The sequence below is a fragment of the Oratosquilla oratoria genome, chromosome 6 (assembly GCF_046742065.1).
Source record: "Oratosquilla oratoria isolate Oo_2021 chromosome 6, ASM4674206v1, whole genome shotgun sequence".
NCBI lineage: Eukaryota > Metazoa > Arthropoda > Malacostraca > Stomatopoda > Squillidae > Oratosquilla > Oratosquilla oratoria.
The window spans coordinates 18,286,503-18,303,348 of record NC_134782.1 but is presented as its reverse complement, the minus strand read 5'-3'; the positions used below and the strand labels follow the sequence as shown (position 1 = coordinate 18,303,348).

Below are 16,846 nucleotides of genomic sequence, written 5' to 3'. Positions count from 1 at the left end.
TGTTTATTTATTTTTTTTTCATATTGTCAAGTTCTTCTTTACCGGCAGTCAGAGCAATATAGATACATATGTAAGGTGACTGCGTCTGTCTGAAAGAATCCTGGCAAAAGGAAAAGGAGAATAGAAAAATCCGACTGTGATTTCTAGACGTTGAGGAAAGAAAAGGATTTAGGAATGCTGGACCTCTTCAGATATCATAGGTAGACATAAAATAAGGAGAGAATAAAAAAAATCACACAAGAAGAAACCATTGGAATTTATCGACTAAAAACACAAGGAGGAATGGGAAGAGATTAAGAATTCTGATTTATGAAAAAAATTATACAAAAACTAAGTTTTGGGTTGAGATAGAAATTATTTACAAGGATTGAAGGTGGCCCACTATTAGTACATAACTCCATTCTCTATAGCCAGAATATCTATAATAATCAGGATTTAGAGAAATATAGTTAACTGTGTAACCAAGACATTCTTATAAGAAATCAACATTACCAATCATGCCCCAGTGATCAATCATGCGATGAGGGAGGCTGTGATCAACACAGTAAACTGTGATCAACGTGACCCATTTTCTATGAGAACCTGGATTAATTTCTGTTGATCAAGCAACGTTTCCGACTGCTGTTGAACAGGTAAGGTCCTCGTCAATAATACCAGTGTGTCAAAGTGAGCTCCTACACATACAATACAACACACATACACACACATATATATATATATATATATATATATATATATACACACACACATCATACCTTCTTGAGGTCGTTGGGACATTTAATAAGAATAAAAGGAGAAAAATTAACAAGAAATTATATAATTCAAAGAAGGAAGTAAAAGAAAATGAAGATTGAAAAATAAACAAGAGGGGGGGAAGGAGGAGAATGGAGAGGAAGGTGCTAACAAAGGGAGAGGCAAAAATGAATGGTGGAACGAGGGAAACAGAAAAATGACGAAAGAGAACAAAATAAGCAAAGAAGAGAGGAGACAAAAGGAGAGGACGCAATTGATGCTTCGAAAGTTTCACTGACCATAAACCCGCAACCCCACAGTTGTCGGTAACGGTTCTTGGGTCCTCACGGGAGGGGAGCGAACACTGGTCAACTTAATATAAAAATGAAATAAATAATTAACAAAAGATATAAAATAGATGAATAAATCGAAAGTGAAATACTGGGTCCGATCCTGAAACCGAATACCAGTCTCTGGGGTTGCACTTCCAGATGGAGGTGAAGGTCGTGTTGACAGGAGCTGAAAAGAAAATGACTGGAGGGAGATGACTCTATCTGATGTCCGTATCTCAGGACCACCATCGTTGGGCCTAGTAGGAGGCGGTAGTTTTAAGTTCCTCCAAAGCTCATTATGTTCCTTAAAAAATATTTTGACTATTAACCATCGAACTTTCATTGGACATATTAAGAGAACTTCCTACAAGATATTCAATACCTTAACTGCTGTAGACTTCAACAGACTATACTAAAATCTCTTTTTCAATCAGGAAGTACCGTCATTGCCTCCTCTGTGAGGGGTAGTTCGCAAAGATAACCAAATCAATCATCAATTATATATATATATATATATATATATATATATATATATATATATTACTATATTGGAAATTGGTATGCTATAACACATTTGTAAATGTTCACTATAAACCCACTATCGGAGAAATAATAACGGAAGTACAGGGAAACTATATTTCGACTACTATCTGTAGTCCTCTTCAGCAGAAGAGGACTACAGATAGTAGTCGAAATATACAGTTTCCCTGTACTTCCGTTATTATTTCTCCGATAGTGGGTTTATAGTGAACATATATATATATATATATATATATATATATATATACATATATATACATATATATATATATATACATATACATATATATATATACATATATACATATATACAGTATACATATATATACATATATATATACATACATATACATATATACAGTATATATATATATATACATATACATATAAATATATACATATACATGGATAGAATTAGCTTCTGCTGTGTGAAGAAATACCAACACAAAATATTGCGAGAGTGATATAAACTGGAGTGAACTACGGTCACAGTATATAAGTGATGTTTTTGGATTACGAATCAATGGAAGTACACATATGATATATGTAAAGATACTAAAACATCTAGAGGTGAGTTATGTTAACACACTCATAACATGAAAAAAAACACAAGAAAACAGAAGGGCCGAAGAAAGTGCCATATATATATATGTATATATATTTTTATATATATATATATATATATATATTTATATATATGTGTGTGTGTGTGTGTGTGTGTGTGTGTGTGTGTGTGTGTGTGTGTGTGTGTGTGTGTGTGTGTGTGTGTGTGTGTGTGTGTGTGCGTGTATGTGTGTGTGTGTGTGTGTGTGTGTGTGTGTGTGTGTGTGTGTGTGTGTGTGTGTGTGTGTGTGTGTGTGTGTGTGTGTGTGTGTGAAGGGCTTTTGGCAGTAATTTCACCTCCCTGCCAACTAGTTTCTGGTGAGATATTTCTCTGGTGTCACTTTATTCATTATATACGGTGAAGCCATATATATATATATATATATATATATATATATATATATATATATATATATATATATATATATATATATATATAATATATATATACATATATGGTGCCCAATGGTCCACGTCGTCATTATGACGGTACCCCATATATCTATGGGGAATTTCCCTGTTCGCCATCAGGGACGTGTCAGTTAGCAGTGGGTCCTGCGACTGTGTATGTGTGGAAAGAGAGAGAGTGGAATTGGGCAGGTAAGTTTGTGCGAACGACTGACGAGCGATGGAGAAAGTGTGTTACTAAGTGGACGCCGCGAGATAGGAAGAGTGGAAGAGGGAGACTAGACAGGAGGTGGAGAGACGAGATTGAGAAGTTTGCAGGAGTGACGTGGCAGAGGATGGCGCGGTCGTGTGAATCATGGAATGCTGTAAAGGAGGCCTTTGTTCAGCAGTGGACTCAGGATTGCTGATTTGATTGATTGATTGATTGATATGTACGTATATATTTATGTGTATATATATATATACATATATATATATACATACATATATATATATATATATATATATATATATATATATATATATATACATATATACATATATACACGTATATACAATATACATATATATACATATATATACATATATATACACATATATATACATATATTTACATATATATACTTATATATACATATATATATGTATATATATATATACATATATATATATATATATATATATATATATATATATATATATATATATATATGTACAGGTTTAATGTAGTAGCACATTTGTAAAATGAGACTTATTGACTCGCTGTTGGAGAATGAGTTAAGATGGACAGAAAATCTGTATATTTCGACCACTATCTGTGGTCCTCTTCAGCAGAATGATACATAGTGTGGAGTATGAGAATATATATAGCTAAGAGGGGTACATTTGGGGACAGGGAAAAGGGGGACTCAGGTTATATGTCCTTGATGAGGTCGGGGCGAAGGTTGACTGATGGTGAGGTTAAGTCAAGCTGCTTTTGACCTCACCATAATTCAACCTTCGCCCCGACCTCATCAAAGACATATAACATGAGCCCCTCTTTTCCCTGTCCCCTAATGCGTCCCTCTTAGCTATATATACTCTCATACTCCACACTATGTGTCATTCTGCTGAAGAGGACCACAGATAGTGGTCGAAATATATAGATTTTCTGTCCATCCTACCACATTCTCCGACAGACATACATATATATATATATGTATATATATATATATATATATATATATATATATATATATATATATATATACATGTATATATATATATACATATATACATATATATATACATATATGTATGTATATATATGTATATATACATATATATATATATATATACACATATATATACATATATATATACATATTTACATATATATATATATATACATACACACACACACACATATATATATATATATATATATATATATATATATACATATATATATATATATTTATTTATATCATCATCATCACATCATCATTATTATTATTATTGTTTTTATTAATATTATTATTATTATCAATATTATTACTGTTGCTATTATCATTATTATTAATATCATTATTATTGTTGGTATCATTATTATTTTCTTTATTTTTTATTCATATTAATAGATGGGAAAGGGCAGAATTGAGCAAAGAAAAAAGAAGTCTGACTTCCATTTCTTACTTTAATTCCACATTATTCAGCGAGTTACAGGATGCCGATAAGAAACCTTTCGATTCATAAGGTCGACTGAAAAGAAGTTAACAAAACAAGTTACAGAAACAAGACAAAGTAAAAAAAAAAAGGTAAAAACAAGATCAAAATAAAATGATGTGAATCAAAATCCGATTAAAATAAGTTGAAAATAGAATAAGTTTAAACAGTTCGATTGTGCATCTACTAGAACATCTTGTGCTAAGATTAGACACGACGTAACCTAAGGAACGTCATACCAAGCTTGCGACCTGTTTCCGACCACCAGAGGGTCGCCGATCAGTTGCAGGTAGTCTTTGGACTTGAATTGAATTGAATTGAATTTTATTCGGATACAATCATACATACAATAAGTACAATACATACAAGACTCAATATTATACACAATATTATACACAGTACATCCGAGGATGGCACAGAAAGTCAAAAGACTTATTTCCACTGTGGTCCTGGTAGTCGGTAATAAGATAAATAGATAGATTGATCGATAGATATATTACAACACACACTGAATAGTCCCCTGTACATAGATTTTCATTTCATCAAACACATTAACTTTTTCCATTTCAGTTCCTTGCATAAGTTTTGTGTCGCCGACCGATCGCTTGATTTTCGGTCGAAGGTGGTCGGAAACCGGTCGTAAGCTTGGTGTGGTTGAGCCCTTAGGCCAGTGGTTCCCAACCTTTTTTTTTTTTTTAGTTTTACAATTATACGTACTAAGTTAACCTTAATCCTAATGCCGGGTACCGTAATGTTTTCTTGATTTTATTTTATTTTATTTTATTTTCAATTTTTTTGTCAGCCATCCATTACCCCCGAATTGTTTTTACCTCCCCCCCAGGCGGAACGGATCCTTTGTGATCAGCGATGACAAGAGAGGCGTTGTGACGATAGGCTCCCTGACCCTTTCCCTACAACGTACTTTACTCAACCGATAGTTTAGGAACTTGACTGACGCCCCCACGGACCGCAGTCACATAATTCTTCTATTAAGGCTCTTCTCCATTCTACCTCTCCTTGACCACCTCTACGACTCCACTTCACCCTTTCGGTGGGATTTTGTCCTCGAGGGCAGAAGCTTTGGTTACTTATTGATGGCAAAGTGCATTTCTACCAGAGGGAAGGGGGGCCGGGAGAGGGGGGTCACAGACCCAAATGAAATCGCCTGGCGGCAGTAATGAGTGCAAGGAGAAGGGCCACCCAGCACGAAAGGGGTCAGGCGAGGTTGGCGCAGTTTTCCTGGAGAGGTCACGTAAAATCAACAAATAGATAATTAGATTAATGAACTAGATAAAAAAGACTTGGTATATATATATATATATATATATATATATATATATATGTATATATATATATATATATATGTGTGTGTGTGTGTGTGTGTGTGTGTGTGTGTGTGTGTGTGTGTGTGTGTGTGTGTGTGTGTGTGTATTCACATGTATATATATATATACATATATATATACATATATATATTATATATATATATATATATAATGTATATATACATATATATATATACATATGTACATATACATATATATATATATATATATATATATCATATATATATATATATATATATACATACATATACATATTTCTGTACAGATACATGCATTATTGGAACCACAAGAAAGTTGAATCAAAACAAATTTACATTACAATCAGGTAAATGGACACACACACACACACACACACACACACACTCACACACACACACACACTCACACACACACACACACACACAATATTTTCTTCAATCCACCACATTTAACTCTTGTTCTGCACTGTACAATTGCCTCTATTATAATTATCTGCCTCCAGGGGATCTTATTCAGTTGAGTGACATCAGAATCTGGCTTAGCAAGGAAGTGGGATGAAATTCTGTTCTGCCTGTAACTTTTGGTCTTTATTCTTATTTCTTTATCTATTGTTGTTGTTGTTGTTTTCTACTCGCTGCTTTGGGGGTGGATGGGGTAAGCGTTGCGCCTTCCTTCTGGCGTCACACATTGTGGATTTTATTCTGGCTAACTCCGGCTGATTTTTGTCATCCAAGGCTGCTTCATTCGAGGGTACAGTTTACACACGAAGCAAGAGAGACAGACAGACAGACAGACAGAAAGACAGACACACAGACAGACAGACATGATCGAAACTTGTGATGTGTGTGTGTGTGTGTGTGTGTGTGTGTGTGTGTGTGTGTGTGTGTGTGTGTGTGTGTGTGTGTGTGTGTGTGTGTGTGTGTGTGATAAACTACGGTCTCGGATCACGTGTTGGACTCGTGATCGATAAACAAACGCCACTCATTCCTGTCATATTCATGGTTAAGTTCCTCCATAACAGATTATACATCATTGGAAAACATCCTCAAGTGAGAAAAACTGTTCAAAATCACAATGTCGCTTTCAATAAAAACAAACTTTGAATTCTTTCTGGAGATGATTCCAGCCCTTTAACGTGGAACCAAGAAGTTCAGATTGCTTTTTTGACAAGTTTATATCCCGCGTAAGATCATTCAGATCTGACTCAATAAATGTGGTTCACTTGAAGAACAGATTGGCTGAAACTGCATGGCTTCTGTTTCTTTTTCTATAACTTCTTTAATTGATTTATCATCACTTAGTTCCATTTGCTTTGGATGTTCAGATACAGAAAAATCTTAACTTAAGTACTGGTCTCATAGTAGATAATAAATCACGATATTTTACAATATGCTTGGATGTTGATGTCTTACTTTTTATATTTGTAATGCAGAAGTACCAATCTCAAGTATGATCTTTTGGTTCACTCCAAACGGAATGGCAAAAGGCATTTGGCGTGAACCTTTCGCCCATGCAGTGAGAAGCCTGACACAGGTTACCAACACACATGAGGGGCCCCACTTTACAGCCAAAATAATGTTCATAACATTTCTTAATCAATAGCGTGAAACACCGCCTTTGTGACTTGAATGTCAATACACCGCAAATAAAGCAAAAATTGTCTGGGTGCTTTATACAGTTTCTTAGCATTGTGAAGGTGAATGGCGGACACGCTACTGTGCAGTATCATAAAATTATTACCACACAAATACGCACTACACCAACACTTCAAACACAGTACTGCCAAACGTATAACAATCTCACGCAGTGTTGCTAACCGCTTGATTGAACTTTATCCCACGTAACGTAACATACCGTGGAACACAAAAAATGTGATGGGAAAAATTTGACTTTTTTTTTATTATTCTGCATGCAAAAACACATATGATACAACTATTGTTTTCCTTGGGACAAATTCTTTATTAATCAGTGTTATTGGTGGATGTTGGAAACATACTGAAAATAAGATTAGGCAAAAAATTCCGAAAACTTTTCATAACTGACTAGACAAATAATGTACTTTTTTTATTTATAAATAGTAACTCAAAACCTCAGATGATTCAGCTTGAGACAGGAAATTCCAGTTCAAATCGAAGACCAGAAATATACGTGTGCATTAATTTCTTAGCCGATAAAGCTTTGTCAATGTTGATAATTGTCTGCTGTATTTCTAGCCGTCATCCCCAAAATTACAATTTTTTCAGGTTTGTAACAAAAACCACACCTGTTTAAAGTATCTAAGGTTACTATGCACCAAGTAGCACAATGTCTGCACCCTACATGTTCATTTTGTTACAAAAGTTCCTGCATGTCCTTAATTCATGGTATTCTTTTTCCTTCAAGGTTCATGGTTGGACGGATTTGCCACAGCAGCAATAACATCAACACCCAGGTCAACTACCAATCGGAGGGGGAGCTGAAGGACGAAGTGGGCGTGGAGACATGGGCGGAAAGGCGAGATGGCGGAAACTGAGGCGTGTGGTGGGCGTAGAACCTCTGGGATGCCATGCCCCCAGCAGGCAACGCTTCAAGCAAGACCGTGCCAAGACGAGGGACGCAAAGACGAGCCGCGATCAGGCCAGGGCCGAGGGGGTCGAGGGCGTAGAGGTGGATGTGCTGGAGAGGATGGGCGTGACTGCTCTAACAGAGAGCAAAAAGGCGTCCAAGGTGAAAAAGCAAAATGGTTCGCTCGAGATTGAGTTCCATGATGTCGCGGTCAATGGGGCAATAATCGTTCAAGTGAAAACAGATGTTGACAATGAGGTGATGGGTGTCAACGGGAAGGACGAGCACACACAAGGTGAAGATGACAGTACTCATACACTAGAGCAACACGACCATGAAGACGAGGTCAAGGACAATGAAACTTCCAGTGAAGCGGAAGTCTCCAAATCTGTGTGTGATGATCTCCCAAACGAACATTTTCCTTATCAAGAAGATGAATTCCAGAACACCTACCAGAATCAAAATTCGAACACGAAAATAGTGCACTTCTCCGCCGAACCAGCAAAGATCATTGGTGAAGACGACAAAGAAGATAATGACAGCGTCACGGACAGAACGGTGACCCTTTCTCCGTGTTCACCAGACATAGAGGAGGACATCAGGGAAGAAATTCAGATTCAAATTCAAGACGAAATACAAAGTGAAGAAGGGATAGAGGAGAACGACGACCGTGGGAGACTGGAAACAATTGAGGAATGTCAGAAGGAAACATATGACGAGGCAAACCAAGGGCAAGTGCAGGAGAGCCAAGATTCGACAGGCATCAGTGACCTACAGGAAAAGGGTCATGAGGAAGAGGCGTTCATGTTATACCTGAATTCCACTACAGTAGTTATTGATGGTCTAGGCAATGTAAGTGAAGATGCTGAACTGCTTGTACCTTCTGCTGAAGAAGAAGAAAGGTCAGAACCCGAAGAGAATGAGGCTCAAGAGGTCTATGTCGACAGCTCTTCGCCAAAACCTCCCGTTCTAGATGAAGATGAAAATACAATACATAGCGACCAGAAAAATACATCCATAGACAATGATGAACAAAACACTTCTTTCATGGCACCTACTGAAATCACACTGGATGAATATATTCACGAAGAAAGTACAGAACTGGTAGACGAGTCAGAACACCTAAAAACATTCGAAGGTTGTTACAATTTCGAGAAATTAGATGCAACCGATAAACCTGATGTCTTTTTAAAGACTGCAGACAATGAGGAGTCAGTCTCCATATGCAAAGAGGAGGTCCGTTTCACAGCCGCACCTAGACGCGATTCTGACTTCCTAGACGAATCTTCGCCGGACAAATGTGTTTCCAGGACTATATCAATGGAAGTCAATACTACGGAGTCTGTTAAATTCTTTCTTTCGGACAGTGAACTGAGTGATAGTGATTACCAACCTAAAAACACAGATTCTGACAGCAACGATAGAATTCAACCTGAAGACTGGCTCGATAGGATGGATGAAGATGTGGATGAAAACGTCGACAGACAGGATGAAACAGACGACACAACTGACATCGTAATATTTGACCTGGACGACACAGATGACGAAGTTCGAACTCAAATGGAAGAGGAGGATGAGCAGAACAGAACATTGAATGAAGAGGATGAAATACCAAAGGAAGTTGACGTGGAGGAAGAGTTTAGCACTAATGGGCTTGATGACAGGACATGGGAAATGACAAGTCCAGACCTAGAATCTGGGCTGCAATACTCAACAAGTTATCAGCACGGCCTAATGGAAGATGCACAAACATGTACAGATCCCCAGCATTCGCCTGAGGATAAGTATGACCCACCAGAAATTGTGAAATGTTATACAGAGAACAACGAAAAAACAAAAGAAAGCAACCAACTCCACAAAGAAGAATGGGAACCTTCATCTCATGAATATCATTTGGAAAAAAATCGTCATAGGTCGGAGCAGGGTCAGCGCTCCACAGTGGCCGAAAAGCAAAATTCGGATGAAGATAAACAGTGCTTTGATTTGGAATCGGAAACTTACGTTGGTATACGACACTGGGAAGCTAAGAGGCAAAGAAGAAAGCTGGTGCAGTGTTGCGCAATTTTGGATGAACAGGTGTTCGCGGCATACCGGCAGAATCCGACGCCTTGTGCATTGAGTTCTAGTGTGGTTGGAAAGTATCCAATTCTAAACAAAGGGATGTATGAGAGCGATCAGCAATCATTTCTTTCGAACGGCCAGAGCTCAACAGAAAATAACAATGACTCAACTTTAGACACAGCAGAGTCTAGAAAACAAGAGATGATCTCCACAATGGAAGTATGCAGTCCGACTGAGGCTCAGCCTAGCTCAGTGACAGAAGAACATGATGGCGGGGAAGATCAACAGTCTTCTACGGTAAAGAGAAGAGACTCCATAGATAACCAGCAGGAAACGCTAACAGGACACGATGATTTAGAAAATCAGCAGTTCCTTACATCGGTAAAAAGGAATTCGACAGATTATTATCAAACTTCTAAGGAAGAAGAGCAGCCTTCAGAAGAACGTCAACAGTACACAACGATAAAGGAAGAGCAACACCTAGAAAAATACCAACAGATTTCCGAAACGAGGCGTGGTGTGGTCGATGATCTTCAGAATTCGGTGGCCGAAGAACGTTCGGAAGTATATCAACAGTGTCGTACAGCGAGGAAAAGAAACTCACTGGAAAGCCAGCAGATCTACAGGATAGAAGAACACCACTCAGAAGAACAAGAAGCTCCTCCAATGAAGAGAAGAAATTCAATGGAAAATCGGCGGACCTCGGTGACAGAGAGGCGGACTTCCACGGAAGATCAGATGTTCTTTGAGATGAGCAGACAGAAATCGAAAGAGAAACGTGACTTGGAAACAGAAAAACAGACCTGGGAAAGGAATCAGCAACTTCCTGAAACAAAGGGACAGAGAACAGTGGAAATAGAGCAGAGTTCGACGATGGAAAGACAGGACACCACAGCATATCAAGAGTCTCCTAGACCAATGCGACAGACCTCGATGGAGGAACAGCAGACTCCGCAGGTAGAAAGTCAGGATTTGCAAAATTATCAACAGTTCTCCGAAATGGAACGAAAAAATTCGATAGAAGATCTAGAAAAATCAGCGCAGGATACAAAAGACTCACCTGAAAATCAGAAGAAACACCCTACCATGGGGAGTCCTCCAACTTCGTTTGATAGAGAAGTCTTAGTGACCGATGAGCAAATCTCTATTGAAGATGAACAGCATTCACAGATTATGAGTGATCAGTATGATGAGTTGAGAACATGCTTTCAAGGGGATAGGACGTCACAAGATTGGGCCCTGGAATGCGATGATCAGTCAGAAGAAAAGAGGCAGACTCCAATAGATGACCTTCATTATCCACAAATGAACATATCGAATTCTGTAAAAGAGAGCCATCCATCGGAAATGAACTACCAAAACCCCGATAATCAAGGGATTTCAAATATAAATGCAGACATTACAGAAGAAGAGGCGCAGCCTATAGTTATCATGGATCCAAATATGGCAAAACATCACCAGGAGAGAGTAATGGAAACCCAAGAATTTGCGGAAGAGGGTCTATACCCGAACGTGGACGTGGAGAGTTTTGATGACAGCATACCATCTTTCGCAACGAACAGTGACGATCTACTGGAAAATCCGAGTTCAGTAATGAAGAGGCAAGATTCTTCGGAAAATATAAAGTCAATGAACAAACAAGATCCCTCTGGAAACCCAAGGTCAAGGGACAGAAAAGATTCTACAGAAAATTTGATTTCATTGGACAAGAAATATTCTTCAGGAAACCCGAGGTCACTGAACAGGCCGTATTCTTTCGACGATGACCACAGCCCAGTAATAAACATGGATGTCGCGGATAATAACCAACTCGATTTGATGGAAGGAGAGGTGCTGAGAGCAGATGAACAGTACCCTGTCCTGCAAAGACAGTCTACTGTAGATGACCAGCAGCAACCACTATTACAAAGCCAAAGCTCTGTGGAAAGTGAGCAATACGCGGTAGTTGACGGCCTGAAAATCCGGGACTCGTTCGATCTATACGATCAAAGAATTTCCTCGCCTACTATTGATAGTGCCTACGGTGACCGACTATCGTTGCCAAAAGATTTACAAGACTTGACCTTGTCGGACGAAAGCAAAGCAGTATTCCAGTCTCAAAATTCGTCACAGGAAGACCATTACAAACACATAAGCGAATCAACAAGTCCTACGCCAAGAGTTTCAAAAATAAACATGCCCTTCTCAATTGTGGACTTTGACACAAATGAAGACAAAAATCCTTCCCATGAACAAAAGGAAACCTCGACTCCCATTCATGATCAGAGTGATCCAATAGCGAGTGGTTATCACTCTACACAATTTTGTCAAGATAACGTTATGAAATTTGAAGTAGAAGAAATTCACCTTGACAATGAAAATCGAATTGTTGACGAGTTTGAGGAAACTATGATAGAGGATTTAACAAATCGTATGGAATGTTGTCAACTAGACGACACTCAGAGAGGTGATGCAAGCAATGACGAAAATACCTCTTACCTTAAGACTCCACCTTCCTTTTATCCATATAGTTCTCCAACTCCACCACAGGGAGTGCCCAATACTTCAGAAGATTCAGATAACCTACACTATAAGTCCTTTGATTCCGGGGATAATCTAAATCAATATAGTATCTCTCCAAGTAAAGACAATGTAATCATTATGGACACCGAACAAAAAGTGCATGAACATGAATCTCTTACCAAAGATGAGGAAATACACAAGGAGAAAATCTTTGATGAGCCGTCAGAGGAAGGCAAAGACAATTATATAATAGAAAATAAATCCCAAGACATTTCACCATCAGATGAGATCTGTGGCGTGGGTTCTTCATATACCGTCACAACTGCACTCTATACCAAAGAGTATCAACCTTCAGATGACCAAGAACAGGAGCACGCCAAGCAAGACATTGTAGATTCATTAGTGGTGAACAAGATCGACCCTGAAAGTATATGTATGAAAGAGGAGTTATCTGATACAACCCTTCCTGTAGAAGCAGCGAAACCCAAAGAAAAATACGAGGAAAATTCAGTTTCCCAGGACATCGTTAATACAGAAAGAACCATTTCAAGTATTTCCTCTCCACAGAACGTAGAGAAGCCGTTTTCGTTACTTGTCAGCAAGATAGATGACATTAAGCTCTTGAATAAAAAACGGCGGCAGCGGCGACGGACCAAAAGTACAACATCCTCAGACGGGGAATCTCAGATCGTCTTAGATTCAACCGATGGAAACTTCGCCCTCAAGGGTGAGTTTCCAGCGAAACAATCCACTTCTGCAGACTCCTCAAGGGCAGATGGCTCAACAGCAAGTGATTCTAAAGTCATGCAAGACATCAAGGAATTCCAAGGACAAATGTCGTCTCCCGTCGAGGCTTTCACTTTCGCTCACAATCCGGAGAAGTCTGCCGACCTGGACCAGCAAACTAAAAAACGTTTCCAAAGGAATACAAAGAAAAGCAAGAGCCGTCGCAAGAGTGACCCACGCGAACTTGTTTCGTTCTCATCTCTGGACGATGACAAAGACTCCACAGCTTCAGTAAAAGGAAAGCCAAGATCTGCCAAACAAACTGCACATCATACTGAAGGAACCCCTAGTCCCTTCCCTGAACCACGCGAAAGCCAGAAAAAGGAAGCGAGTGGTCTCCTGGAAAAAAGCTCGCACACAACAGCGGCGGGACTGTGCAAGGAAACTGATAAGTCCATCAAACATCGTCAGGGAAGTCCTATGATCAAAAGGAAACCCCGGGGCTATGAACTCAAGAGGTCCTCTTCTATGAAGACCTACATCCGAGAAATAAACGAAGAATCGGTAAAGAGCGAGACGTTGGGGTCTGATCTTTCGCGAAGTCTAGAAATTTCTTCTGACCACAATCCCACACCACGGCAATACATCCCTCTCACCATGTCTTCCAGCATGCCATCACAACTCCCACAGCCTTCAGTCCATGCACCAAGAAACATATTCACGGACAATCTCCAAATCCGTTCCAGTACCCCTCCAAATGTGGGGCAGGATCAGATGCATACGCCTACATACCCAAGAAGTGTTCTTAAACCATCGATCCAGAGCCGGAAACTTGCTACGTCTACGACGCATCCACCTACACTTTTCTTGGAACAATCCAAAGGGTTGCAAGGCACAGCACATACTTCCCAGGGAGACTCAACCTATCTGGACAGCAATCGTAACCGACGATCATCGCCCAATGCAAACACACATGAGAACGTCGACCATCATTTCTCTTCTCTAAACAGGAGCAGAATGACCACCTCAGACATGGGTGGTGCTGCTGTTGCCTCTTCTCCTGTAGTAGCGGAAGCTCCTCAGCATTTGCAACAGACTTCTGGAACAGATGAACGGGACGCCTCGCGAGCCACAAATGAAGCCAGTGGCGCCAAGAAAATGCGCAGACGACGTCGACGTTGATTGTTTACCTTGTTGACCATCACGCGCAAATGACGTGCGTTATCTTATAATTATTTCGTACGTGATCGCCTATCGTTAACTTCTGTTCCTCCTTTATTTTGATCTTAGAGCATAACCAATCTATCCAAACCTAAGAGAGGATAACTTTTTCCATGTTTCTTGAATTCACTAATTAGTTCAAGATTGTTCTGAGAATGAGTTCTCAGGGATAACAGATACCTACCAGCAAGGGCATGTTACACAACCACTGTGACTCAAATTCAACATAACAGACCTTGGTCAGAGTAAACACCAAAGATGGAACCTTTATTAAATGTACAACGTAAAATACAATGTAAAATGTACAAGCTTGTTGAAGCTTGTACTTTAAAAAATCAGCAAGCTAAACGTTGTACATTAAATACAGGTTCCATCCCCACATGGAGTCTACTCGGACCGTTTAGTCGGTAATCGCCATTTTAAAGCATACTATACTCGGTGCATCGAAAACTGGCCGTTAGGGCGGAGCACGGGGATTCCCCCTGTGTTGCCACATATAATTATTTTATAATTCTATTCTATTTTAAATTCTATTTTATAATTTTATAATGTTGCCACATATAATTGTATTATAATTTTTTGTCATACACCACCACTGAGGTAAAAATGAAAGCAATTGTTTTCTATACAAAGCTTTCGTTTCCTCGAGTCGTGGACATGGCATATGTGCGGGAGAGAGCGACGTTGCCACTCCATCCCTTCTCTGGCCACGCCCCCACACTGCATTCAGAAAGCATTGCATCCACACGCACGTTCTCGCCATGGATAAATACATTATATATATATATATATATATATATATATATATATATATATATATATATATATATATATATATATATATATAGAGAGAGAGAGAGAGAGAGAGAGAGAGAGAGAGAGAGAGAGAGAGAGAGAGAGCGGGCGGGTGGGTGGGCGAGCCGTGCGGGCCGTGTTATCTGTGGAGATGTGGCAACACCGGGAAATTCCCTAACCCCGCCTTAGCGGCCAGTTCTCGTTGCGTCTACTATAGGACCTGCCTATCATTATTACACATAATAAACAAATACGCCTCTGGTGATCACATCCATATCATAAATCTTATTGGGATTGGATTTCTATAAAAAATATTTTCTAACCTTTGTATGGAGATTACTAATATATGCATGATACTCTAAAAGTAAAACATAGCAAATTTGATTGTAGTTGATTATTTACACCTACAATGGAAACTACAAAGAACGCTAAATGCAAGTTTGATCTCATCAAATCGGTCTTCAAATCCAATTGGGCAATGGTTGTAATTTAGTGTACTATGATTCTCAAAGTTCATTACAAAATATCCAAACAAGATATGATCCTTTTGTAATAAACAAGACGTTACAATGAAAGAACTACATACAGGCCCCAATACAGAGATGGTAGAATTCAGAGAATACTAACAATCCCAATCCCTTTGAGAAAAAAAAATAACTATACGGTTAAAATTTCTCATTTGATATTCACTGATTGAATATTTTGAAAAGATGAAATAGTTTCATTACCTGAAACCTGGTAGTATATACACACTGATAACCAAAATACAAAATATTATGATTATCATTATCGGTAAAAGTTTAGAAAGCACATCTACGCGATACAGTAATAGGAAATTAAATATTTATTTTGCAAATTATAATACATCAACGTAATATACATTTTTCTTAGTGGAAATCAATAACAGGAAAACTTGCTAAAAGCGATACACAAACAAACGTAGCCACTTCGACTGGTTGAGACACCATTTTTGTTTTAGTAGATGCGGAGGTCGAAGAAATAAATTCTGATAAACTCGTCTATTCTAACCTAACCTGGATTTAGTAATGCAGTATCTGTAATTCTAGAGGTCAACAGGGTCGTAGTCGTCCTCTTCGACCTCCGAATCTATCAAAACAAAAATGGCGTCTAAAAGAGTCGAAGCGACTTTGTTCGTTTGTGTATAGCTTTACCTAAGTTTTTTGTTATTGATTTCCGCCAAGAAAAACGTATATTGCGTTGATATATGGTAATTTACAAATTTGAGATTTATTTTTCTAATGCTATATCGCGTAGGTGTGCACTTCTAAAAAAAATACCCAAAAATTTATACAACTAAATACTTTACCACCGTAAACCGACACATAACATCTA

General features: G+C 38.6%; 1 protein-coding gene across 1 annotated transcript in view; it reads left to right on the top strand.

The window, feature by feature from the left end:
• The window catches only part of LOC143026331 (uncharacterized), a 15,927-nt gene extending 50 nt beyond the window's left edge, over nt 1–15,877 (top strand). Inside the window, exons 1-2 of the mRNA XM_076186539.1 lie at nt 1–632; nt 8,027–15,877. The exon at nt 1–632 is cut by the window's left edge and continues 50 nt beyond it. Coding sequence (XP_076042654.1) covers nt 8,126–14,659 — 6,534 coding nt within the window. The 5' untranslated portion in view covers nt 1–632; nt 8,027–8,125 and the 3' untranslated portion in view covers nt 14,660–15,877. The remainder of the gene's footprint in view (nt 633–8,026) is intronic.
• Nucleotides 15,878–16,846: the final 969 nt, after the last annotated feature.